This window comes from Sorex araneus, chromosome 1 (genome assembly GCF_027595985.1).
Source record: "Sorex araneus isolate mSorAra2 chromosome 1, mSorAra2.pri, whole genome shotgun sequence".
Lineage (NCBI taxonomy): Eukaryota > Metazoa > Chordata > Mammalia > Eulipotyphla > Soricidae > Sorex > Sorex araneus.
In genome coordinates this window covers 105,456,702-105,483,272 of record NC_073302.1, presented here as the reverse complement: position 1 = coordinate 105,483,272, position 26,571 = coordinate 105,456,702, and the positions used below count along the sequence as shown (strand labels likewise).

The 26,571-nt window shown below is 42.5% G+C and overlaps 1 protein-coding gene across 1 annotated transcript in view; it reads left to right on the top strand.

Annotated features, from left to right (window-relative positions):
- The window catches only part of DNAH5 (dynein axonemal heavy chain 5), a 304,825-nt gene extending 279,032 nt beyond the window's left edge, over window positions 1-25,793 (top strand). Inside the window, exons 74-79 of the mRNA XM_055123648.1 lie at window positions 322-525; window positions 8,446-8,661; window positions 10,632-10,844; window positions 15,524-15,676; window positions 16,672-16,903; window positions 24,110-25,793. Of these exons, the coding sequence (XP_054979623.1) occupies window positions 322-525; window positions 8,446-8,661; window positions 10,632-10,844; window positions 15,524-15,676; window positions 16,672-16,903; window positions 24,110-24,261 (1,170 nt within the window). The 3' untranslated portion in view covers window positions 24,262-25,793. The remainder of the gene's footprint in view (window positions 1-321; window positions 526-8,445; window positions 8,662-10,631; window positions 10,845-15,523; window positions 15,677-16,671; window positions 16,904-24,109) is intronic.
- The last annotated feature ends 778 nt before the right edge of the window (window positions 25,794-26,571 follow it).

Sequence of the window (26,571 nt, the reverse complement as noted above, 5' to 3'; positions counted from 1 at the left end):
GAAATCAAAGTCTGGTTACTTTTAAAGTATTATTTTAAAAAATGAACTGCCTCCATAGACTCAAACTAAACAATTCTGGCAAAATTAAAGTTTGAAAATGTGGACGAAGCAGTCAGAAGAGTATTTCAAATCATGCATGTGAACCGTGAGTGGTAATCTCCCATAATTGCCACTGAATTTTCATTGTGCTGCTGAAGAATGAATAACATTGATGACAAGAGACGCCTAGTCACTTTGCACAATCCCTCTTGTGGCATTGTTTCATTAACACAGGCGAGACAATAGCACTTCTCACAACCCCTCTCCACTCTCTCTTCCCAGGGCGTCTCTTGGACCACCGTCCGCTACATGATAGGAGAAATTCAGTATGGAGGCAGAGTCACTGATGACTATGACAAGAGATTGTTGAACACATTTGCGAAGGTTTGGTTCAGTGAGAATATGTTTGGACCAGATTTCAGCTTTTACCAAGGATATAACATTCCAAAATGCAGCACAGTGGATGACTATATACAATATATTCAGGTTGGTCAATTGCAGATTTTCATGCAGAGAGCAAATGGCCACAACCATTTGACCTCTTTGAGTTTTATAAACATTGTGTGGACTTCTTTTAGAATGGATTTTATTTTATTTTTTAATATTTTTAAAATTTATTTATTTTTAATTAGTGAATCACCGTGAGGGTACAGTTACAGATTTATACACTTTTGTGCTTATGCTTCCCTCATACAAAGTTTGGGAACCCATCCCTTCACCAGTGCCCATTCTCCACCACCAGTAAACCCAGCATCCCTCCCACCCTCCCCAATCCCATCTCCCCCCACCCCACCCTGCCACTGTGGCAGGGCATTCCCTTCTGTTCTCTCTCTCTAATTAACTGCTGTGGTTTTCAATAAAGGTGTTGAGTGGCCACTGTGCTCAGTCTCTAGCCCTCATTCAGCCCGCAACTCCCTTCCCCCACATGGCCTTTGACTACATTATAGTTGGTGATCCCTTCTCTGAGTTGCCCTTTCCCCAGAATGTGAGGCCAGCCTCCAAGCCATGGAGTCAACCTCCTGGTACTTATTTCTACAATTCTTGGGTGTTAATCTCCCACTCTGTTATTCTCTATACCATATATGAGTGCAATCTTTCTATGTCTGTCTCTCTCTTTCTGACTCATTTCACTCAGCATGAAACTTTTCATGCCGATCCACTTAAATACAAAATTCATAACCTCCTTTTTTCTTTTTTTTATCTTTTTTTATTTTATTTTATTTTATTTTTTTTCACCATGTGGAAAGTTACAAAGCTTTCAGGTTAAAGTCTCAGTTATACAATGCTCAAATACCCATCCCTTCACCAGTGCACATATTCCACCACCAAGAATCACGATATACCTCCCCCCTTCCTCCCACCTCCCCAGCCCCCCACCCCGCATGTGTAACTGGTAAATTTCACTTTACTTTGATTACATTCAATATTTAAACAAAAAATTCACTATTATTGATTTGGAGTTTCTCCCCCCTAAAATCGATCTGCTGAAAAGAAAGCGTTTGGTAATTTGTTTTCCATTGCTGAGAATGAAGAGATATGAGGTCAGGAGGCCGCACCAGCAGCAGCATAGTTTTGGATTTCTGTATTTTAGTATTTCAGTAACTAAGTCCAGAGAAATGTCTGCCAGGAATTGCAACATTGTAAGCTTGTACCTCTCAGCTACTTTATATTTCACATATGAGTGCGATCTTTCTATGTCTGTCTCTTTCTTTCTGACTCATTTCACTCAGCATGATACTTTACATGTTGATCCACTTATATGCAAATTTCATGACTTCATGTTTTCTGACAGCTACGTAGTATTCCATTGTGTAAATATACCAGAGTTTCTTTAGCCAATCATCTGTTTTCGGGCACTCTGTTTTTTTCCATATTGTGGCTATAGTAAACAGAGCGGCAATGAACATGGAAATGCAGATGTCATCTCTACTATACCTTTTTGCCTCTCCGGGATATATTCCCAGGAGTGGTATTGCTGGGTCAAATGGGAGCTCAATTTCTAACTTTTTGAGAATCGTCCATATTGTTTTCCAAAAGGGCTGAACCAGTCGGCATTCCCACCAGCAGTGAAGGAGAGTCCCTTTCTCCCCACATCCACGCCAACACCGGTTGCTTTTGTTTTTTGGGATGTGGGCCAGTCTCTGTGGTGTGAGATGATATCTCATTGTTGTTTTGATCTGCATTTCCCTGATAATTAGTGATGTTGAACATCTTCTCATGTGCCTCTCAGCCATTCGGATTTCTTCTTTGGAAAAGTTTCTGTTCATTTCATCACCCCATTTTTTGATCGGGTTGGCAGTTTTCTTCTTGTGGAGTTCAACCAGTGCATTGTATATCCTTGTTATCAACCCTTTATCGGATGGGTACTGCATAAATATCCTTTCCCATTCTGTAGATTGTCTTTGTATTTTGGTCACTGTTTCTTTTGAGTTGCAGAAGCTTCTTAGTTTGAGATAGTCCCATTTATTTATCTTTGTTTTCACTTGCTTGGCCAGTGGCGTGTCAACTTTGAAGATACCTTTGGCTTCAATGTCGTGGAGGGTTTTACCGACCTTATCTTCAATGTACCTTAGGGATTCTGGTCTGATGTTGAGGTCTTTAATCCATTTTGATCTGATTTTTGTACATGGTGATAGATGGAGGTCTAAGCCCATTTTTTTGCATGTAGCCGTCCAGTTTTGCCAGCACAATTTGTTAAACCTGCTTTCTTTGCTCCACTTCACATTTCTTGCTCCCTTATCAAAGATTAGATGATCATATATTTTGGGGGTGTATGTCAGAGTATTCAACCCTATTCCATTGGTCTGCAGCTCTGCCTTTGTTCCAATACCATGCTGTTTTAATGACAACCACTTTGTAGTAGAGTTGGAAGTTGGGGAGGTTGATTCCTCCCATTTTCTTTTTCCCAAGGATTGCTTTAGCTATTCGTGGGGGCTTATTGTTCCATATGAATTTCAGGAGCGCTTGCTCCATTTCTTTGAAGAATGTCAAGGGTATTCCTATAGGGATCACATTGAATTTGTACAATGCTTTGGGGAGAATTGCCATTTTGACAATATTAATTCTCCCAATCCATGAGCAGGGGATGTCTTTCCATTTCCTCGTGTCCTCTTTTATTTCCTGAAGTAGTGTTTTATAGTTTTCATTATACAAGTCCTTTACCTCCTTTGTTAAGCTGATTCCGAGGTACTTGATTTTTTGAGGCGCAATTGTGAATGGGATTGCTTTTCTCAGGTCACTTTCTTCTCTCTCATTATTTGCATATAGGGAAGCCATGGACTTTTGAGTATTGATTCTATAGCCTGCAACTTTACTATATGAGTCTATTGTTTCTAGGAGTTTCTTGGTAGAGTCTGTGTTTGTTCTGGCTATTCAGATGTGTTTCTTGCAGGCAGCAGAATGTTGGGTTGAGTCTCTGAATCCATTTTGCCAGTCTGTGTCTCTTAATTGGTGAATTCAGACCATTGACATTAAGGGAGATTATTGTTATGGGATTTTGTGCCATCTTTGTGCAAGGGTTTGTTGTGCCTGTAGGGCTTGTTCTTGTCTTACAATAGCCCCTTTAGTGCTTCTTTTAGGTTTGGTTTTGAGTCTATGAAGTTCCTGAGCTGTTGTTTATCCCCAAAGTAGTGTATGATTCCTTCTAGTTTGAATGAGAGTTTAGCCGGATAGAGTATTCTTGGTGAAGTGTTGATTTCATTGAGTTTTTTCACTATATCCCACCATTGCCTTCGAGCTTGGAGGGTTTCCTCTGATAGGTCTGCTGTGAGTCTAAGGGGTGCTCCTTTGTATGCAATTTCCTTCTTGGACCTTGCTGCTTGCAGTATTGTGTCCCTCTGAACGATGTCCATCATTGTAACTATGATATGTCTTGGGGTTTTTCTGTTAGGATCTCTTTTAGCTGGCACTCTTCGGGCGCCTTGAATCTGGATGCCTGCATTGTCCAGCTGTGGGAAGTTTTCCGCAATGATTTGTTTGACTGTGTCTTTTTCGTTGGGGTTGGTTCCCTGTGGTTCTGGTAGTCCAATGATTCTAATGTTCCTCTTGAAATCATCCCCTAGGACTCTGATTCTGGCTAGAGCTATTTTGAGGTCTCTTGCCATGGTTTGTTGTTGCCTGTAGGCCTCTTGCAGCTCATCTTCAAGCATACTGATTCTGTCTTCGGCTGCAGTCATCCTATTGTTGAGGGCAGCCAGAGAGGTTTTGATTTCATGTACCGAATCCTTCATTTCTTTTTGAAGGTTTTTTATTTCTGCTCTCATTTCTTCTCGTATTTTGTCGGCTGTCTGTTGTATTGTTTCTGCCAGGTCGTCCTTGAAGTTGTCCATCTTTGCATTGAGTTCATTGAACATGTTGAGGATTTCAACTCTGAATTCTTTCTCAGAGAGGTCAAGTTTGTAGGAAACGCCCATTGAGGTTTCCGGACTCCTTTGTTCGTCCTCTGCTTGCAGTGGGGATTTTTGCTGTTTCTTCATGTTGTTGTTGTGGTATGAAAAAGGGCCCTTGAAGATGAGTGTCCCTGTTTCCTTTTGTTGTGAAAAAGGATTGTGGATAGGCTCAGTTAATAGTGGTTGGCTTTTTACTTGCCGGTTGTAGAACCTGGTCTCCTACTGAGATGTTTCCTTCAATTCTTATGTGAAGTCTTGTGTTTTATTGTCCTAGTGCTTGCGAATAGCTAGGATGTTAGTCTTGGATAGGACGTTGAGGGAACTATCTGCCACCGCGTGAGCTTTGGCTGCCGATAATGAGGCCACACACACTTTTATTAGGCCACGCCCCTGATGATTAGGCCACGCCCCTTTCACACAACCCGGCAGCGGCGGGGTGTGCAGGGCCGCAGAGCAGGCTGGGTCCGGAAGGGCGGGTCGAGGGAGCGTCACAGACCTTTGCCGGAAGACAGAATGGCGGCGGCGCTTGGGGTCGGCGTGCTGGCCACTGGGCCGGCAGTCCACAGGGGAGGGAAGCGCGGGGTGCTCAGGGCCGCGGAGCAGGCTCGACCTCCTTTTTTCTAACAGCTGCATAGTATTCCATTGTATAGATGTACCAAAGTTTCCTCAACCAGTCATCCGTTCTAGGGCATTCGGGTTTTTTCCAGATTCTGGCTATTGTAAACAGTGCTGCAATGAACATACATGTGCAGATGTCGTTTCGATTATACTTTTTTGCCTCTCTGGGATATATTCCCAGCAGTGGTATTGCTGGGTCAAATGGGAGCTCAATATCTAATTTTTTTAGAATAGTCCATACTGTTTTCCAGAAGGGCTGAACCAGTCGGCATTCCCACCAGCAGTGTAGAACGGATTTTAATAGTGCTGAACTTAAAAAAATATTTATTTATTTATTTATTAATTGGGTCACCATAAGATACACAGTTACAAAACTGTTCATGATTGGGTTTTAGTCATACGCCTTCACCAGTGTACACATCCCTTCACCAGTGTACATGTCCCTTCACCAGTGTACACATCCCTACACCAGTGTACACATCCCTTTGCCAGTGTACATATCCCTACACCAGTGTACACATCCCTTTGCCAGTGTACACATTCCCTACACCAGTGTACACATCCCTTCACCAGTGTACACGTCCCTTCACCAGTGTACACATCCCTACACCAGTGTACACGTCCCTTTGCCAGTGTACACATCCCTACACCAGTGTACACATCCCTTCACCAGTGTACACGTCCCTTCACCAGTGTACACGTCCCTTCACCAGTGTACATTTCCCACCACCAATGTCCCCAGTTTGTCTCTTGCTCTCCCACCCACCTGCCTTGATGGCAGGCACTTTTCTTCTCTCTATATCTCTCTTTACTTTTGGCCATTATAATTCACAGTACAGATGCTGAAAGGTTATCATGTACGTCCCTTTACCTCCTTTCAGCACTCCGTTCTTGTCCAGAGTGATCAGTTCATCAATTCAACTATTATTGTTGTAGTGGGCCCTTCTCTATCCTAACTGCCCTCCGCCCCTCACATAGTGACGGCAAGTTTCCAACCATGGACCGATCCTCCTGGCCTCTGTTTTTGATATCCTAGGATATTAGTCTCATACCCTTTTTAAAAATGTCCCCCAGATGAGTGCAGTCATTCTACGTGTGTCCCTCTCCTTCCTGACTCACTTCACTCAGCATCCTACTCTCCATGAGCATGGACTTTCCATATGGGTCTTTCAGCATCGGTGCTTTCTTCCTGGTCATATTTGCTTGATGAACATAATATCTATATGTGTTCGGAGTGTTTTGTGTGAATTCCCTCCTTCCTTCTCCTTAAATGCCTCAGTGAGAAATATTCTTGGTTAAGTTAGATTGGACGCTTTGAGAACTAGGAAACTCACACAAATTCCCTCGAGTGTTTGTTGGTGAACCATTAGCCACCAGAGAGAGCAATCCGTGGGCGGCCTCTCCATTTGCTCTCTTCCATTTTTCAACCCACTCGTCATGTGCAGCAGCATCTGTTCCTTAATCGCGGGCGTGTTGGGGAAAGTGCACTGTGCCCAAGCTTCCTCGACTTCAGCACCGTGAATGTTGGGAGTCTGAGTGGAGGACACTTCCTGGCAGTGGGCAGCTGCTCTGTGTCAAACGGTTTGTCAGTAGCGCCCCTGACCCAGTTGGGGCAACCAACAATGTCTCCGGATGCTGCGTTTGTGCCTGCCTTGGGGGTGGAAGGGCCAAGTCATCCCTCGCGAAGAAGCACTCGAAGATGGAATATGATTTTGAGAGGGAATTTGTGGTAGAAACCTGATTTGTGCTTCCAGGTACCGACATTTTCTGTCTCCAAACCTTGAATTCATTACATCATTATTTAGCAATCTCTTTTGCCTTCAAGATTTATCTCAGAGTAAACAAACTGAAGCACAGCAGTCCCCAAGGACTACATTTATCAGCTTCTTAGAGGTTCTGTGACATCGAAACGTAATAAGCTTTAGCATAGATCACCACCTCTACACTTTTATTAATTCAAATCAACAAATACATTTGTCTTAACTGAACTCTACATATCTTTAAATCATTAGCACTGAATAACAAAGTACCTGGGAAGGTATAAATTTAGAGATGCCTGTACCTATGTTTATTTATATACACCTCATTTCACAATGAATTCGAGGAGCTTGAAAGAAGTCCTTATATGAAAAGGAATAAAATAAAAGAGTAGAAGAGAGGGAAATAGGAATAAAGCAATAACAAAGGTAAGGATACAACAACAACAACCACACACACACACACACACACACTCATATGCCTATCAGATTTTAGGGAAGTTTTCTCCCTCCCCCCAATAGTTCAGGGTACATTTTCCCTGTTTATGCTTTATCTGATTCTGCTTTCTTCCCTTCCCTTGCCTTTCTTTCCCTTGCCTTGCCTTGCCTTGCCTTGCCTTGCCTTGCCTTGCCTTCCCTTGCCTTCCCTTCCCTTCCTTTCCCTCCCCTCCCCTTCTCTTCCCTTCCCTTGCTGCTTGTATTTTCTCACTCACTTCCTTTCTCAATATTTCTCTTTTTTTATAGTTTCTTTCTCCATAAATGATTATAATCCCTACCTGCAGCTTTATTTGGACCATGTTGCTCACATAGTAATTTTTTTTTGTTTGGTATTTGGTCCACACCCAGCATGCTCAGTGTTTACTCTTGGCTCTGTGCTCAGGGATCACTCCTGTCTCTAAGCTCAGAGTTTACTCCTGGTAGGCTTCAGGGACCATATTGTGTGCCAGGGATTGAATGAAGTCAGCCACATGCAAAGCAAATGCCATACCCATTGTAGGATTTCTCCTGCCACTATTTTTAGGTATCTTAAAAACAGAGTAGCCATCAGGTATACAGATCCTGGTTGAAACTAATAAGAGACCTGCAGAAAACAAAACAACCCCATTGTTCCCTCTCAGCTCACATATTTAATGCAAGAGTTTTGTTTTTAACCAAAAAATAGTTAACAATGATTGATTGCATCTTTTTTTTTCACAATGCTTATGTCTTTGATTTGCTTTGACTTGGTTGCATTTTTTGGCTTATTCTCTCATACTTTAATGGTCAGAGTGAGTTTATTTGATTACACAGGAGAGTTCACGGGTGTCAGAAAGAGAGAACACTAGTAAAGTGCCCTGCATGCAGCTGACCCCAGTTCTGTCACTGGTACCACATGTGGTCCCCTCCTGAGCGTTAACGTGAGAGATCTGATGGTCTGATGGTCTGATTTCCTTCCTTAGCTCTGCTGCTTCTAGTTCCTAGTTTCAAGCATCTGTCGTCTTTGTCCCTCACTCTTTTCTTTCTGGAGCAGCTGTTGAGCTGGCAGTCTGGGAAAGGAGGTAGCTCTCTCACCGGCCGTGCCTCTTGTAGTGAAGACCTCGTGAAATGGAACTGTGCTTTCCTGTGGAATGTAACTGTGCCTTCCCGGGGTGCTTGTCGTTTAGAGCTTGCCCAACTATGACAGCCCTGAGGTGTTCGGGCTGCACCCCAATGCCGACATCACCTACCAGAGCAAGCTGGCCAAGGACGTGCTGGACAACATCCTGGGCATCCAGCCCAAGGACAGCTCTGGTGGAGGGGACGAGACCCGGGAGGCAGTGGTGGCCCGGCTGGCGGACGACATGCTGGAGAAGCTGCCCCCCGACTATGGTCCATTTGAAGTGAGTTGGCCAACAGCCTGTGGAAAACGTTGGCTGTGGCTGTGTGTTCTCGGGGAGGGGGTTGGGCTGGGGAGGAAAGCGGGTAAAGTGTACTGAGGCTCGAGGAGATAGTGCCAAGGGCTAGTCCAGATACTTTTAATGCCAGAGACCTGGGTTGGTTTTGGTGGGGACTCTCTGAGCACCCCAAAGAGTGAACTCTAAACACTTGGTTGAATTTGGCCCAGTAACCAAAACAGAAGCAGCAAAAACACACCAAATCGTGGTTTTTGTTTTTTTTCTTTTTGTGTCACACTCAGTGATGCTCAGGGGTTACTCCTGGCTCACACACTCAGACATTACTCCTGGCAGTGCTCAGGGGACCATATGGGATGCTAGGAATCAAACCCACCCAACCGGCATTAGATAAATACTTCATGGGCCAACCTCCACTACCTCCACTCCCCAGCCACCGCCACACTCCAGGCGGCTTTCCAAACACATTGTAAGACACTTAGTACCGGTTTTCCATAATTACTGCACCATATTTGATGGGGTTCAAATATGGTGTGAACCATGGGAACACCTGTAAGGGCGATTAGAGGCCACCCCAAAAGCCTCATTCCCTCTTGGAGAGCCCGGCAAGTTACTGAGAGTACCCCGCCTGCATGGCAGAGCCTGGCAAGCTCCCTGTGGCGTATTCTATATGCCAAAAACAGTAACAACAATGGGCCTCATTCCCCTGACACTGAAAGAGCCCCCAATATGGTAGCGTTAAGAAGGATGAGCAAAGAGAGGCTGATAAAATCTCAGGGACGAACTAGACTGCCAAAATGAAGAAGGACTAAAAAGACTGTCTGTACACTTATTATAAGTACTTTTTAAATTGTAATAGATATTGGTAAATAAGTCTCTCAATGAGAGACGTTACTGGTGCCCGCTCAAACAAATCGATGAGCAATGGGATGACAGTGATTGGTAAATATTTAATAACATGTTCAAATCTTTGATAATAGCTAAAGAACGTGTTTCCATGGCATCTTTATAGGTGCCGTGGACCATCCAAACTACATGACAGTTTTGTACGAAGACGGGCCAGTTTCTTTGTGTTAAGCCCCCTTTTCTGTCTGGTTTACCAAAGGAAACCAGTGCCATTTCATCCCTCTTTGTCATCCTGTTAGTTTTCACTAAGCAAGCCATCAGAGTACTAGTCCTAAACTCATGAGCTTATCACCCACTGAATAATTATTTTGAAAACAGATCTCTTGCTTGCAGAAAATCAGTAGTGATGTCAGTTTTTTTTATAACATCTTTCATTGTGACACCAGGATAGCTCATTCATATCTACCAGTGATTGAGCTATTTATGAAATGATAAAATACCTAAAATTATAACAATCATTGTGTCAATAAATGTGGCAAATAATGGCTTCCAGTAGTCTGTACTTCCCTTAGATGAATTTGACATTCTTCCCTGGGGGTAAGACTGCATCCTGACCCATAGAAGACTCTCCATCATATTTATTCTGTGCCCGTGAATGGGTGGGTGAGTGGATGGATGGCAGCTGCGTTGATGGAAAAATGCAGAAAGCTTGTCAGTCACATCTGGCTCCTTGAGACACCCAGCAGAATGACAGTGCATATGTCCACTCTAAATGTCCCTGTGTGTGCCTCAAAGTCTTTAGAATGGCAGGAAGTGAACATTGCTCATGAAGTGAGATTACCACTTGCAAGGTGACGTGACTGCAGTTCACGCATTTTTGACTCTTTGATGAAGAATCTAAAGTGCATCATTTCTCCAACCTGGGAAGAAAAATTGGCCGGTGATCTAGCAGATATTTTCCTTTCTGTTGGATGTTTGCTGGTAGTAAAGGAAAGGCTTATAGGTTATGACATTGTCCATTTCTAGACCTTTTCATAGGTTCTTGGGGGAAGAGAGTCAGGAGCAACAGAGGCTGCCTAATGTATACTGTGCTCTGAATGTCTCCCTGGCAGGTAAGAGAGAGGCTGCAGAAGATGGGGCCACTCCAGCCGATGAACATTTTCCTCAGACAGGAGATAGACAGGATGCAGAGAATTCTCTCCCTGGTCCGAAGCACCTTGACTGAGCTCAAACTTGCCATTGACGGCACCATCATCATGAGTGAAAACCTGCGGGACGCACTGAATTGCATGTTTGATGCCCGGATTCCTGCTCGATGGAAGAAAGTATGTTCCAGCCAGCTCTTGTTTTGCTTATCACTTGATTGTTGTGATTACTTATATCTGGCAGTTGGAAATAATTTAAGGGTAATTTGTTGAAAACTGTTATTTTGCTTAGGGTGAGGGTTAATCCTACTTTGGTCCCATGTGTTTAGATTGTAGGTCAGGAAGAAAATGACCTTCCACCTCTCAGGTGCTCTCCAAGGCAAATTGTGCGCAGTATTTCACTTAAATATTGCATTTTATGTCTTTCATTTTACAGAAAAAGAATATGAGTGGGGGAAAAGTTCAGACTTTTTTCTCTTTTCTTTTGCTCTGGCCTAACACAAATCCAGGAATCAGAATTTAAACTCCTATTCTTGGATGGTAAAACCATTATGCTAGTGTTCTAGAAGATAATTTCCTACACACAGAGGGATGTAAAAAATGACACCAGAGAAAGATTTTCCTTGTTTTTTTCTTAATAAGTATGTCTATCTCAAGATAACAAGGTACACATTTGACAGTATGCCGAATTTTGTTAGTAACTATGCTCAGTAATAGACATTTAAGAAAGATTTTTTTTTTGGCTTGTTAGGTCACTCCCAGCAATGCTCAGGGGTTACTCCTTGCTCTGCACTCAGGAATTATTCCTGGTGTTACTCAGGGGACCGACCATATGGGATGTCAAGGACAGAACCTGGATTAGCCACATGCAAGGCAAATACTCTACCCACTATAGCTCTGGCTCCCTTGAGAAAGACATTTCTAGTTCTAAAAGTAAAATGAGTACTTGAGTATCTTTGTAAACAGCAAAGTAGGTGCATTTAGGAGGGAATATTTGAGAGGGTAGATCCTAAATCTTAAAACTGTCTTTATCTTTGTGCTATAGTTGTATGCGTGTATGTGTGTGTGCATGTGTGTGTGCACATGCATGTGTGTGTGTACCTGTGTGTACTGTGTATGCAAATGCATTTCAGAGGGAGCCATGATGCTTTAGGCAAGAGAACCGGCATAGATAGAGTTGGAGATGTTGCTGCCCTGCTCTCTTTTCATATGTCCCCTTCCCCTCGCCCTGGCTCAGGCTGTCACCTGGAGTCACGCTGCTTTCATTGCAGTGACTCACAGCTCACCCTCCAGATGTTACTGCACCCAAAACTCTCGTTCAGCCAAACCTCTTAAGTGCACGAGCTTATTAACCAGAAGGAGAAAACATGTAAAGTGCTGGGTTTCCCTCACTTGCAACCGGAAACGAAGAATCAAAAGTGAACCTGAGCAGCCAAGGCATGCAGTTTCCCCCAGCAGGGCTCAGGGAACCGAGGGCCGGCTGGGAAGAAAGAGGACGAAGGTCGCCCATTGGACCGTGGCCTGCAAGTGTGATGGAGGAAGTGTTGATGTGTTCATTTCCTGGGCTGTCATTGAGTGGCTTGAATTGGATGAAAATGACTGTGTTACAGTTCTGAGGAGGGAGTTTTAAGATCAGAATGTCCCTTGGGATTCCAAAAACGACTTTGCCTGGAAACAGAAATCACCAGAGCAAAGCCTGTGTCCTACTCAGGCATCTCAGTACCAAAAGAAAAACCAACAGCGGAGGTGCCAGAGTGATAGTCCAGTGGGTAGGGTCTTGCCATGCATATGGCTGACCCGACTTTGATCTCCGGCACCCCTTATGGTCCCTCAAACACTGCCATGAAAATTTCTGAGTGCAGAGACAGAAATAAGCCCTGAGCAGGGTGTGGTCCACAAAAAAAGCAAAATAAATTAAAAAAGAGAGCAAGTTGACACTACACATACTATTATGTCTGAAACAACTATCAGTTACTTTGTAAATCACTGTTTTTTCTGTCACTGTCACTGTCACTGTCATCTCGTTGCTCATCGATTTGTTTGAGTGGGCACCAGTAATATCTCTCATTGAGAGACTTATTTTTACTGTTTTTGGCATATCCTATACACATAGGTAGCTTGCCAGGCTCTGCCATGCGGGCTCCATACTCTCAGTAGCTTGCCAGGCTCTCCAAGAGGGGCGGAGGAATCGAACACCAGTTGGCCGCGTGAAAGGCGAAAGCCCAACCGCTGTGCTATTGCTCCATCCCTGTTCTTTAATTAAATTAATTTGTTTTAACTGAAAACATGGACTGGATTTCCAAGTGTGTGTTTCTATGTATCTCAATGCTGATAGCAGTTTCCTAACCCTCTGTTACCTGGTCCTGAACACCTCTTCAGAGCTTGCTGTTACTGGAGCATACCACTTCCTCCCATGGTCCTTCAGACACTCAAGTTCACACAGTTCATCCAGTACCCTCCTTCAGACACTCAAGTTCACACAGTTCATCCAGTACCCTCCTCACAGAGGCCTTGCCCATTGGTGGCGTCTGTACCAGGAGGATCATATGGCTTCTAAAGTCAGCTAAGTTTTTGCAGGAAAATGAGAGAAGACAAGGCAGTTGGGTCTAGTCTGCAGGTGTTAGCTGTGGGCATGGGGCTGGAGAGACAGTACAGCAGATAAGGCACTTGCCTTGCACAGGACCTACCCAGATTCTATCCCCTGAATCCCATATAGTTCCCCAAGCCCTGCTGGGAGTGATTCCTGAGTGTAGATCCAGAAGAAAGCCCTGAGCATAGCCACATGTGGAAGAGAGAGAGAGGGAGAGAGCGAAGGGGGAGAGAGAGGGAGGAAGAGATGGAGAGAGGGAGGAAGAGAGGGAGAGAAGGAGAGAGAGATAGAAAGAGAGAGAAGTGCCTGCCATAGAGATAGACTAGGCTGAGGGTGGAAGGATGGAAACTGGAGTATTAGTGGGAAATGGATACTGGTGAAGGAATGGGTGAGGGAGACAGAGACAGAGACAGAGACAGAGAGAGTTACTTCCACTTACAGTCCAAGGATAGGATCTGGATTCACGGGCCAACTTAAGAGGAGGGCAGGCTACAAAGTGAAGTCACACGTGGGACATGTGTCATGCTGCCTGTCTCCAAGTCAGCCTGGGTTTTCACTACCGTAGAGGGAGGGAGTAATGGCGTAGAGGACCTTGGGGGTCTTGTTCAAATGGAGTGCTCTCTCCTTGGTAGGAAATACAGCTGTGGAGAAAATGCTCTCCTTAACCAGACAGAGTTCGATGATAAGATTTTGGGTGAGAGTGTGGGTGCAGGCAGCGAAGCTGAAGAATGCGGTCACTGGGTCTCCCATAAAATAAGTGGGTGGGTGCCTGGAATCCTGGTGTCACTGAGAAGGACTGATGCCAGCACATGTGTGCAACATGTGTTTCATGACCTCCCCTCTGGTGCCAGAGCTCCTGGTCCCAATCCTGCCTCCACCACATTCAAGATGTTCAGTGCCACAGAAGCGACTTCTATTGCTGTGCCTGTTTCTGATCTAGACAGATAGGATAAAATACATGGTCTTAAATCGTATGTGTGGGGGAGGAGTGCAAATCCAGATGTGCCCAGGGCTTGCTCCTGGCTTTGTGCTCAGGGATCACTCCCGGCAGGCTTGTGTGACAATAAGGAGTTTGAACCAGGGATTGAACTTGGGTTGTCCGCATGTAAGGCAAGTGCCTTACCCACTGTACTATAGCTCTGGCCCCTGGGTGGCCTAAATTTTAAATTATGATCTTTGTTTTTGTTGTTGTTGTTGTTGGGGGGCACATCTGGTGATGCTCATGGGTTACTCCTGGCTCTGTGCTCAAGGGCTACTCCTTGCGGGGCTCAGAGGACCATATGGGATGCTGGGAATCAAACCTGGCTCAGCTGTGTACAAGGCAAACCTATTCTCTGAACTACAGCTCCAGCCCCAAGTTATGATCTTTTTAAGCACAAGTTTTTCCTACTCAACTTTCCTACTCAAATTCCAGTTTTTGGAATCTCAGCATACATTAAAAAAAGGGCAAATTATTTGAAATTCAAACGGTGTTTATGCATAGGTTGGTCAAACTTTCATACCTAAAAATTGCAATTCTGTAGTATGTAATAAAAGTAGGATTGGAAGATACCCTCAAAAGTGGCAAATGATATCATTAATTATATATCTGTACCAATAGTGATAATGAGATTTCCATATGTGAAGTTCAGCAGAGTGTTAACAGTTAATAAACGCGATAAATTTGTGAGTAGTTAGGGGACCTGTGTTCTTGCATCTCTGCTTTTTAATTAGAGGAGATAAAAAATGCATTCTTAGGGACAACAGCATTAGGTAATCACTGTTGTTTGCCTCATTAAAAATGATAAGTGGAGAAAGACTTGCATTCTCTCGTAGAATATATTTTAAAGTATTGATGAGGCCATGAGTAAAAGTATGTAACTAGAAGTTCTGTTTTATGCTGTATCTGTTAGAACCTAAGGAAAAAAAGTTAAAATTTGTTCAATTTAATTCAATTAATTGTTTAAATTGCTTCATAACAGAATGATTAATAAAGATATCCATAAATAGAAAGTGATTTGAATGACATCAGCTGTTTTTGAACAGCACACTGAGTTTTGAATTGATCTGCTCCTCATTCATGGGCTAATTAGCTGATTCTATCATGTCTAACTATATTGGGAGAGAATGTGAAAGCTGAAATATCAGAACCCCAGGGAAATTCATGTCTTAGGGACTTTGAAATTGTTAAAGTGAAATTGATATTTTATATCTTTCTCTTTCTGTGAACACAGCGAGTTACACACAGCAGAATGAGACCTGATTAATTGCTTTAATGTGTGTGTTCCAGGCATCTTGGGTATCCAGTACGTTGGGTTTCTGGTTCACTGAACTTATTGAACGAAACTGCCAGTTTACCTCTTGGATTTTCAACGGCCGGCCCCACTGCTTTTGGATGACCGGATTTTTTAATCCTCAAGGATTTTTAACTGCAATGAGGCAGGTAATGATGTCAATCGGTACCATTTATGTTTTAATTTTCCTTCCTTAAGTTTTTTTGTCCCATTGTTGATTTAACAAATAAAATCAGACAGAGATTGACTTTCTGAAACTACCACTTCTGTCTGGAACAGAAATCCAGCACTTGCGTTGCCAGCTTAAATTTCAAAATATTTACTTGTCATGATAAGTTTTGATTTTTATATTTCTTTTCAAGTGCCACTGCAGGGGTCAGAGAGATAGTACTAACTAAGTTAAAGTGCTTTTGCTTTGCATGTGGCCAATTCTGGTTTGGAATTTTGGTACCATATACGGTCCCCTGAAAAATATACATGTCCCCTACAATATTTTTGGCTTCACATTCACACGATTACATACTTATTGGCTACTTGGCACTTTCTTGGGTGTTATTGGAATAAGTGATAATTTTAGACATCTTACCTATGTACTGGAGTGATATAGCACAGTGGGTAGGGCGTTTGCCTTGCACGAGGCTGGCATGGGTTCCATTCCTCCATCCCTCTCGGAGAGCCTGGCAAGCTACCGAGAGTATCCTGCCTGCATGGCAGAGCCTGGCAAGCTCCCCATGGCATATTCAATATGCCAAAAACAGTAACAACAAGTCTCACAATGGAGACATTACTGGTGCCCGCTCAAGCAAATCGATGAACAACAGGAGGACAGTGCGACAGTGCTATCTGTGTACTAAAGCAGATAAAACGCACCTCAGTGCTCATGAGACATTAGCTTTGTGCCCTAGGATCACTCCTGAGCACAAATCTAGGAATAGTCCTTGAGCACTGCCAGCTATGATTCTAAAACCAAAATAAAATAAATTGCAAATGGCTCCATTAGGACATAGGTATTGTCTAGCAGAGAATCTTTTCGATTCTGTAAATATGGTCCTTCCTTGGCTCAATTGGGGCTGCCCTTTCATCACGGCTCTTCCGTTTGTATCAAGACAAACTTTCCATTTGTTTTGGTTTTTGTCCTGAGTAGGAAATAACTCGAGCCAACAAGGGCTGGGCTCTGGACAACATGGTCCTCTGCAACGAAGTCACCAAATGGATGAAGGATGACATTTCTGCCCCTCCCACCGAAGGTGTCTACGTCTATGGCTTGTACCTGGAAGGTGCTGGTTGGGACAAGAGGAACATGAAACTCATCGAGTCCAAACCCAAAGTGCTCTTTGAGCTAATGCCCGTCATAAGGATTTATGCAGAAAACAATAGTAAGTTGTCTTGTGCCTTTGGGGACTGTTGATGTTCTTGGGCTGGATGGTCCAATATAAACACGGCTCTTGATTGTGCTGTGATACAGAAAGGATTCTACAGTGTTATCAACTTGCTTTATATTCACATGATTTTACACTTATGGCCACTTGGAGTTTTCTTGGAAGAGGGGATCATTTTAGACAGTTCTTACCTAAGAACTAAAGCAGAAAAAATGCACATTGGTGCTCATGAAACATTACCTGATGGCATTAGAAACAGCATTTAGAGCAGACATGCAAATGGTAGAAAGGGTGGTGACTTTGGGATGAAGTGGACAGGGGCTCTCAGATTCAGTTCGGTACAAATCAGGCTCAGGAAGATGTATGATATGATACAGCGGGATATGATATGGGATATGATACAAGCAACTCTTGCTAGGCAGAGTTCTGATGTCCAGGGCTCTCCCGGAAGTGGTGTCTATTGGAGATTTAAACAATGTCCTAAAATCCAGATTGCATGTAGATACCTTTGATTTAATCCTATAGCTAATGATAAAATGCTGGATTGATATTTCAATCTGCATAATAATATTTTTTCTGAATCAAACATAAAAGACTTTTTTCTTTTTGCAAGTAAGGAATAAAATCAACTCTTTAAAAGGCATTCAGTAACTCAGTCTCTGAGATAAATAGCATACCACACTTGGGAACTTCGGTCAAGGAAAGAGAGTTTGTAAAGTACAAGTACTCCTCTGTCAAGCAAATATTTGCTGGGTGCCAAAGGGATCATTAGGAACCAGATGGGGCATGAGATAGAGGAAAAGGGCCGGGTAGACTCCTGATTCCAGCTAAAAGAGGGAATGATAGCATTAAAAAAAAAACAAACAATAAACAAACAGCAGCATAGTAGATCCTTGTTTTCTATTCTGTACTTATAATCTTAACTACACCCTAAAATTTACCTGCAACCCTTGAATCAATGTTTGCGGCACATTTATGCCCACGTGCCAAGATGCGCAGTGAAACATCTGAGCGGCCTGGCAGATCTTTGCTTCTAGCTGAGAAAGCACAAAGTGACATTGTGCAGTCTGCTAAGTGGCGAGTGTCCTGTTCATGGTCTATTTAATGCTGTCTTCACGTGTCTGTGCTTTATAATGTTCAGAATGTCCTTACTCCCAGAGAGGGTGCGTAAGTGATTGCTAGTGCTCCTAAGTGCAGGAAACTGTTGCGTGTCTTATGGAGAACATAACGTGTATCCAAGGCCCCTTCATTCAGGCGTGCGTTTTGTGCCTTGAGTTGGGTGTTAAGGAATCAACATATATACTTATAAGTTGCCTTTAAACAGAAGCGCACATGAAAGGAAGTTTTGTTTTGAAGGATGGACAAAAGTACTTCCCAGGAAACCAACCCTGAATTTCCACAGAACTAATGGTTCAACTGCCAGGAGTTGTGGTTATAGGAACTTGATAATTGGAGGTTCCGTGAATCTATCGTAAGAAGATACTGTAGGGCCGGAGCGATAGCACAGCGGGTAGGGCGTTTGCCTTGCACGCGGCCGACCCGGGTTTGATCCCCGGCATCCCATATGGTCCCCCAAGCACCGCCAGGAGTAATTCCTGAGTGCAAAGCCAGGAGTAACCCCTGAGCATCGCTGGGTGTGACCCAAAAAGCAAAAAAAAAAAAAAGGAGAAGAAGAAGACACTGTAAGTGAGCCTACTGGCTTCAGATAGGCCTTGCTTCCAGCATGGAGACACAGAGATGCTGGACCGGGGAATGAGACAATTTAGGGGCTCACGGATTCAGTTTAGGGACCTCATAAAGCAGACAGCAAACATGGATTGAGACACAAATGACAGAAGGAGGCTGAATTGATGCCTAGGAATAATGCAGTAGACCTAAGTAGCAAAGAACGTGTAGTATAAAACAGGTTTCTGAAGAACTTAAAGTCTGATGGGGAGAATCCAGCATCAGAAAGGAAACTTGAAAATACTGAGCATTGACAGACAGTGGTGCTCGCTCTTAGCTGAAGCTGAGAGCTGTGTATCTTCCTGTTTGGGGCTTAGGCTAGAAACTACCTGCCCTTTCCTTACTTACTGGCTAAGGTAAGTAAGGTAAGTAAGTAAGGTTAAGGTGGTGTAAATCCCCGGGACAGTGATTATTTTATAGAAATGATAAGCAATGGTTTTTTGAGCCAAAAACAGTATTTTAGAGATTTTGTTTCATCATCCCATGGCATGCAGAGTCGACCTGTTCTACAAACGTCTCCTTTATAGAATGAAAGAAAACTCTTTTCCACATTGAGATAGGTGTTACTTTGTCTCTTGTGACTAAACTGTAAAATATCCATTGCAAGATGACATAGAACAGCTCAGCACAGTAGCAGTAAAGTCATAATTTTATAAAGCATGCAATTCCTTATTATTGAAGACCATATTTTTATAGAAGAACGTATTTACCTTACTGGGCATTAGCCACCAATGAGGCTCATTAGCAGCAGTTAAAGGACGAAATAAAATAAGCATAGGGAGAAGTGCGTACTTCCAAAATAGTGAAAGAGGAAAAGAAAAAAAATTGAGCTATTCATTTTTTTTTTTTTTTTAGTAAACATTGGTAGGAATATGTTAAATAACTTCTGTTGAGCAGGTGACTTAATGACAGAGAATTAACATTTCATTGTTTCATGTCACAAATCAGTCAACTTTTTTTATGGTTTTGAGACCACACCTGGCAATGCTCAGGGGTTACTCCTGCCTCTTCACTGAGAGATTACTCCTGGTGGTGCTTGGGGGACCATCTGAGGAGCTGGAGAATGAACCCTGGTTGGGTTTAATCTGTGTGCAAGGCAGGTGCCCTACCTGCTGTGCTACCTCTCCAGCCCCTATGCAGTACTGCTCTGACTCCATCATTAAACTTTTTTTTTTTGATAATTGAATAGGTCAACTGATAATTGAATAGGTAACTAGGTAAAGGACACTCCAACAGAGCAACATTTGAAAATTAAAATTCTTAGAATTGTTTTTTATATTAATATAGAGGGAAGTTTTCCATGTAAATAATTATTGAATTTCAGAAAACAGGAATGTTTCATTTTCAAAGGAAAGTCTAGATATTTTAGTTAAAAAATCATAGGCTATATATCTCCCACCTGTTAATTTTATTCCTGTTTCTCATTAGTACATCCTGAATACGTTAACCAAATAATAGAGGTCAGCTCACCATGGTGGGAAAGTCACCTACTTGTCCTAGATGTAGTGTTCTCAACTTTGTGACTGAGTCCATCTGCAGGACAAAGGTAACTCAGAGCTGCCTCTGGTCTCTGAGTACGCTGGGCTCTCGGAGCTAAAGAGACCATTTCCAGCCAGTGGGGGGAAAAATGTCAGAATGTTCTGTGCTCCGCCCCTATTCACTGCATGCAGCTCAGGACAGTGGGTGGGAGCAGTCGTGATAGAGAAGGGGATCAGAGACCTGCTGACTTCTTGGGCCTGAGGCCGTCTCATCCACCTTGTGACTGGAATTCAAAGTCATGGGGACAGGAGCCAGAAGTGTTGTTTTGGAGCAAAAATAAGCACACATTTGTACGTGCAGGGTCAAATCCATGGCAGATGTTAAGTAGCATAAGCTGTGGATTCATTCTGGCTAGACTTGGGTCTTTTGTTTGTTTGGGGCCATGCCGGTGGGGCTCAAGTCAGGGGACGCCATGGGTTGCTAGGGATCAAACAAAGGTGTGTGGAAAGCAAGTGCCTTATCTGTGGGTTTTTTTTTTAAAATCTCTTTAGCTCTCAGACATGATTTCTTTTTAATTGAATCACCGTGAGATACAGTTACAGCTTTCATGTTTGAGTTTCAGTCACACAATGATCAAACATCCATCCCTCCACCAGTGCACATTTTTCACCACCAATATCCCCAGTATTTCTCCCCCGCCCCCATCCCAACCTTCCCTGCCTCTATGGCAGACAATTTCCCCCATACTCTCTCTCTACTTTGGGCATTATGGTTTGCAATACAGATACTGAGAGGCTATCACGTTTGGTCCTTTATCTACTTTCAGCACATATCTCCCATCCTGATTGATTCCTCCAACCATCATTGACTTAGTGATCCCTTCTCTATCCCAGCTGCTTCTTCTCCCCAGCTCATTAGGCAGGCTTCCAACTGTGGAGCAATCTTCCTGGCCTGTGTCTCTACTTTGGTGTCCTTGGGTGGGTGTCAATCTCATGTTACGTTATTTTATGTTTCACAAATGAGTGTAGTCCTTCTATGTCTGTCCCTCTCCTTCTGACTCATTTCACTTAGCATGATATTCTCCATGACCATCCACTTATAAGCAAATTTCATGACTTCATCTTTCCTAGCAGCTGTATTATACTCATTGTGTAGATGTATCAAAGTTTCTTTAACCAGTCATCTGTTCTTGGGCATTCAGCTTGTTTCCATATTCTGGTTATTGTGAACAGTGCTGCAAAGAACATATAGGTACAGATGTCATTTCTACTGTGCTTTTTTGCATGCTTGGGACATATTCCCAGAAGTGGTATTGTTGGGTCATATGGAAGCTCAATTTCTAATTTTTGAAGGAATTCCCATATTATTTTTTAAAAAGGCTGGATTATTCAGCATTCCCACCACCAATGAAAGAGAGTCCCTTTCTCCCCATATCCATGCCAACACTGGTTTTTCTTGTTGTTCCTTTTTTTTTCCTTTTTGGGTCACACCCAGCGATGTACAGGGGTCACTCCTGGCTCTGCACTCAGGAATTACCCCTGGCGGTGCTCAGGGGACCATATGGTATGCTGGGAATCGAACCCAGGTCGGCCGCGTGCAAGGCAAATGCCCTACCCTCTGTGCTATCACTCCACCCCCGGTTTTTGTTTTTTTAAATGTGTGCCAGTCTCTGTGGTGTGAGATGATATCTCATTGTTGTTTTGATTTGCATCTCCCTGCTGATTAGCGATGTAGAGCATTTTTTCATATGCCTTTTGGCCATTTATATTTCTTTTTTGAGAAAGCTTCTGTTCATTTCTTCTCCCCATTTATTGATGGGGTTGGAGGTATTTTTCTTGTACAATTCTACTAGTATCTTGTCTATCCTGGATGTTAACCCCTTATCAGATGGGTATTGGGTAAATATTCTTTCCCATTGTGTGGGCTCTCTCTGTATTTTTGTCACGGTTTCTTTTGAGGCACAGAAGCTTCTTAAGTTTAATGTACAGACTTGATTCTTATATCATCACCTATACTTGCATGAATGACTCACCTCCCTTATGTTCCATCATTCTCACCTCTAAAATACATTCCATATTCATACTCACCAGAGTTATTGAGAGAACCAAACTGGTAACGCCAAGCATTGAGTTAGAGCACAACAAGTAACTTAATCATTATTATTATTATTAACACATATAATTCCAATTTTGTTGAAATACTAAAATAAATGTGTGGGAAAGTTTGCCATCCATAACTTAAAGTTATTACCAAAAAAGGGATTGAATTGAGGAATTCTTTAAAGGTTATATAAAGGAATCTTTGTGAATAGCTCAGTGATTTTGGATATTGGAAGGACTATATGTAGGAAGATATGCATTTATATGAAAAATGTAGACTAGGGAAGAAAGTTGCATAGTTAGAAATTGAAATTCCCTCAAGGTGGTTTATTAAAAACTGTAGGTTTCTAAGGCATATAGCTCGCCAATTTATACAACCTGGCTCCCCCTCCTTCTGGAGCCCTAAGGCTTGAAGCATATTGAGTTGATTTGTTTCACCTACCTAGCATGTTTATTTTTGTCCTCAAAGCTATTTGTCTAACCAGGGGTAATGGTTTCGAATCATCTGTTTATGGGGTGGTTTTGCATCCGTCAGCACTTTCACTTTGAAATTATGTTTTCAGTAGCTTCTAACCCTGCTGAAGAAGTTGGCTGCACGCTGAGACTTGGCATGGGCACCATCGAAAGCAATTAGAAATAAATAAAATTGGACAAATATTTCAGAGGAATGTTTTTCACCTTATCTTATGGAAAAGAATGCTATATTTTCCAAGTCTATTTTCCATTTGGGATTAGAATCCAAGTAGTACTTTCGCACTAGGGAACGAATAAAATTAGCTTAAGGTTCAGTTGTAAAACTCCAATGGATTCCTCCAAGATATATAAAATGGTTGTTGATCCAATTAGCACTGGAACGAGTTATATATTTGTTATATGTTTATATGTTTATAGACCCAAGATCTAGAGGGATTAAAATGATCAGTGATTAGTCTCTACAAACTCCATCAATTCATGTCATCCTCTTAGAATATTTTTATAGATTTACCAATGATAATTGCTAGTGATTTTCTCGTGGTAATTACAAAGTTGTTTTCCTCGTGATTGTGTGATTGACTGGGTGCCCTGTTACAACCCCACATATTGACAGGCTCATGACATATCACTAACACACAAAAAGATCAAAGTTCAAAATCAGAAGCACAGGTCATACTGCATGCATGTTTATTTCTTTCACACCATCATAAAGTCAAAAATTGTAAATCAAAGCATCGTAAGTGGGAAAGTCTGAATAGTGCCCATATTCTCACCGTACTCGATACTTGCAGTTTTAGAAACTCTTTTTATTGACCCTGGAAAGACAGTGTGACCTCGGGTGGATGAATGGTACTTTGACTCTCTGCTTTCAGCAAATTTTTACTCCTTGGCAAATTTGGAAAACTCACAAAACCTAGCAGGGTAGGATACATCTTCTGATCTATAAGTTCAGATGTGAGTTGGACTTAAAGCACAGAAGAGTGAAGACAGGATTTTGAAATAATGCAAAGTGCTCACTGGTGGGACCCTGTGTCAAAGGCGAGTCAGAGGGTTAGAGAGAGGTGTATGCTCACAGATTGGGGGTATGGGAAAGGAGAAAGGGTGATGATTGATGGATTGACATGTGGAAAGGAGAGAGAAGGGAAACGGGAAGTCCATGGACATTGTGGGCAGGAGTAATTATCAAACACATGATAAAAGTGACCCAAGGGATAAGTGGCCCTGGAGACCTTGGGGTGTACCTCACATCCACCGGAATCCAGTGGGTGCCATGCACTTCAGAATAGGGACCCACTGATCTCAGGGAGAATTCCTCTCATCCTAACAAACCCCTCTCTCTTTGCAATGACTTTCACTCATAATGCACTGTAGGCGTCTGAAATTAGAAAATTCACCAAGTTTTCCTCATTTTTGACCTTCTTTGTAGCATTAAGAGATCCTCGGTTTTACTCCTGCCCCATCTATAAGAAGCCAGTCCGAACAGACTTGAATTACATCGCTGCGGTGGACCTGCGGACAGTCCAGGCCCCTGAACACTGGGTGCTCCGGGGGGTCGCCCTTCTCTGTGATGTCAAGTGACAGGGGTGTGTCTGTTTCCTGATCCACCGGCAAATGAAGAATCGTCTCATGATAACCTTCATTCCTTGATGAGTGCTCACGAGTGTCGGGTTTGGGGTTTGTCGTGCCTTTAGTGCACTTGCTGGGTTTGCCTACTCCTTTGTGGGAGCCTTAATTACATTTAACCTATTCAGCATTAACCAACAATCACTGTTTGTTGAAAAGTCATTTGGCGACTTAAATAAAATTTATGACTTCCTAATGAAGCGTGGCCCTCACACCCACAGCCATGCAGTTTCTTCTCTCAGCCCTAAACACTGACGAGTTTCGGCAGACAGTATTTCCCTCCGAGGGATTATTCTTCTGTTAATGTGGTTCTGGTGACAGCCAGCCAGTAACAAGGCAGGTCTCTGCTGATTCTGCTTTTCTTGCCTTTTGCATTTAGGTCAGGTGAAGAGATTTATGTTCCTGGCTCAAGGACCCAATTAAAAAGACCTTTTAAAAAATGGGAGGAAATAGAAGAAGAATAGGTTAAGAATGTGAAGAGACAAATAGACAACCTGTAGAATAAACCTGGGAAGAAGTTCAACCCCATTGAAATTAATTATAAAATACTGATAGGGCTTATAAAATATTAAAGTTATAAGCGAATTATGGTGAGTTTGTGAAAGTATACAATGTAGGGCAAGGTCATTGAACCCCAACTTTTAATACAATTGTCAGGTTCAACTATGGATAGGAAAAACCATCAAAACTGTTTGTGTGCATTGGTTTTATTTTTCTTGCCTGGAAATCTATACTAAGACAATAATTTAAAAAATCCAGAAATCTTTTGTGAACACATATTTAATAACAAAAAAAGGGGAAAAACCCTGAATGTTCAATAATAAGGATAAGCTTAGGGAAATTCAGGATATAAGGCAACCAAGGAAAGCGAACAAACTTAAGATGGAAATAATTAAGACCGTCTATTAGGTGATGTCACCCACCAAATATCTCTAGATATATACAAAATAAGTTTACTGCAGTTGCAGCTGTAAAAGCTACTTGCATATGGACAAAAACTAGAAATGGAAAAAAGTAAAGAGGTTGTGATACCTTGGCAAAGGTTTCACATGGATTTAAAGAATGTTATGGTCAGAAGGAAAACACAGGGAAAGGATAAACATGGGGGCTTCATCCCCTGGGATTTTATTAAAACTATATTTTCATTTTAAATTCTGATTATAAGTTTAAAAAATGCATCATCCGTTGACCAGAAAACTTGTTTAGTACTGAGTTAGAGTTGTGGTTTATAGATACTTGGTTATCTTTAAATCTGTGTAACTTCAGGCTTCTGATGATAAAGACTATTGGAGGGGGGGCTACAAGGGGCCAGGCGTGGGTCTCTCAGATGACGTGTATTCTTTACTGATTCTTAGGAGAACTAACTCTGAATAATTATCTGAATTCTCCCCTTTTGGGCAATACTCAACCAGTTTTACTTAACCATTTCCTTTGGTTCTAATATATGATTGATTTGTGTGAATTGTGGTAAAGCAATAATTTTGTCTTTCATAAAATCATGAAAATGTAAAAATCATACAAACCAATAAAAACTTTTAATGAGTGTCTGGGTTGTAATAAGCGGTGGTGGCGGGGTATTGTTATTGAGTTCGCATTAAGCTTTTAAATGTTTTGAAAAGGCATAATTGATGTAACTCGGTGGTAGATCCTATTGGTATGTGTGGGTCTTGTACACCCAGAGTCAAATAGACACTGTGATAACAATTAGGAGTGTTTAGGAACGAATTCAACCAGCTTTCTGAGTGACATGGTGATGAGCTAATGAGGGCCCTGCCTGCTTCACCTTAGCCCCATCCAACTACCCACTCCGGAGGTACCCAGTGGTATGCCGGCTCAGGTGGGAAAGGATGGCAACTGACTCCTTCCTTTGCTGACCACCTTGGACAGGACAAATACAAGTGAGTGGTTTGGTGCCACTGTGGAGTGACAGAGAAGTCTTTGTCACCTATCTCAATGTTGATTTTCCTAAAAAGTTATATTGCATCTCCTGTTTGTTGGACAGTCTGGTTCACTGGGGAACGATAGTGGGAAGAAGTGGTCACCCTCTCCGATTTCATGAAAATTCACAGAAGAGGATGTGATTTGATTGAGGTAGTCATGACTACCATGGCACCTGTGTGAGCTCCATAGAAGAAAGATTTAAATTTTGGGTTAAGGGTCATGAAGGAAAATAGAAAAATGCCGTGAGAACAGAGGAGATGGCTGCATCTCAGGCATGTAGGGTGTTAGAAAGAAGAGTCACACACTTAGACATCTTTTTAGTTT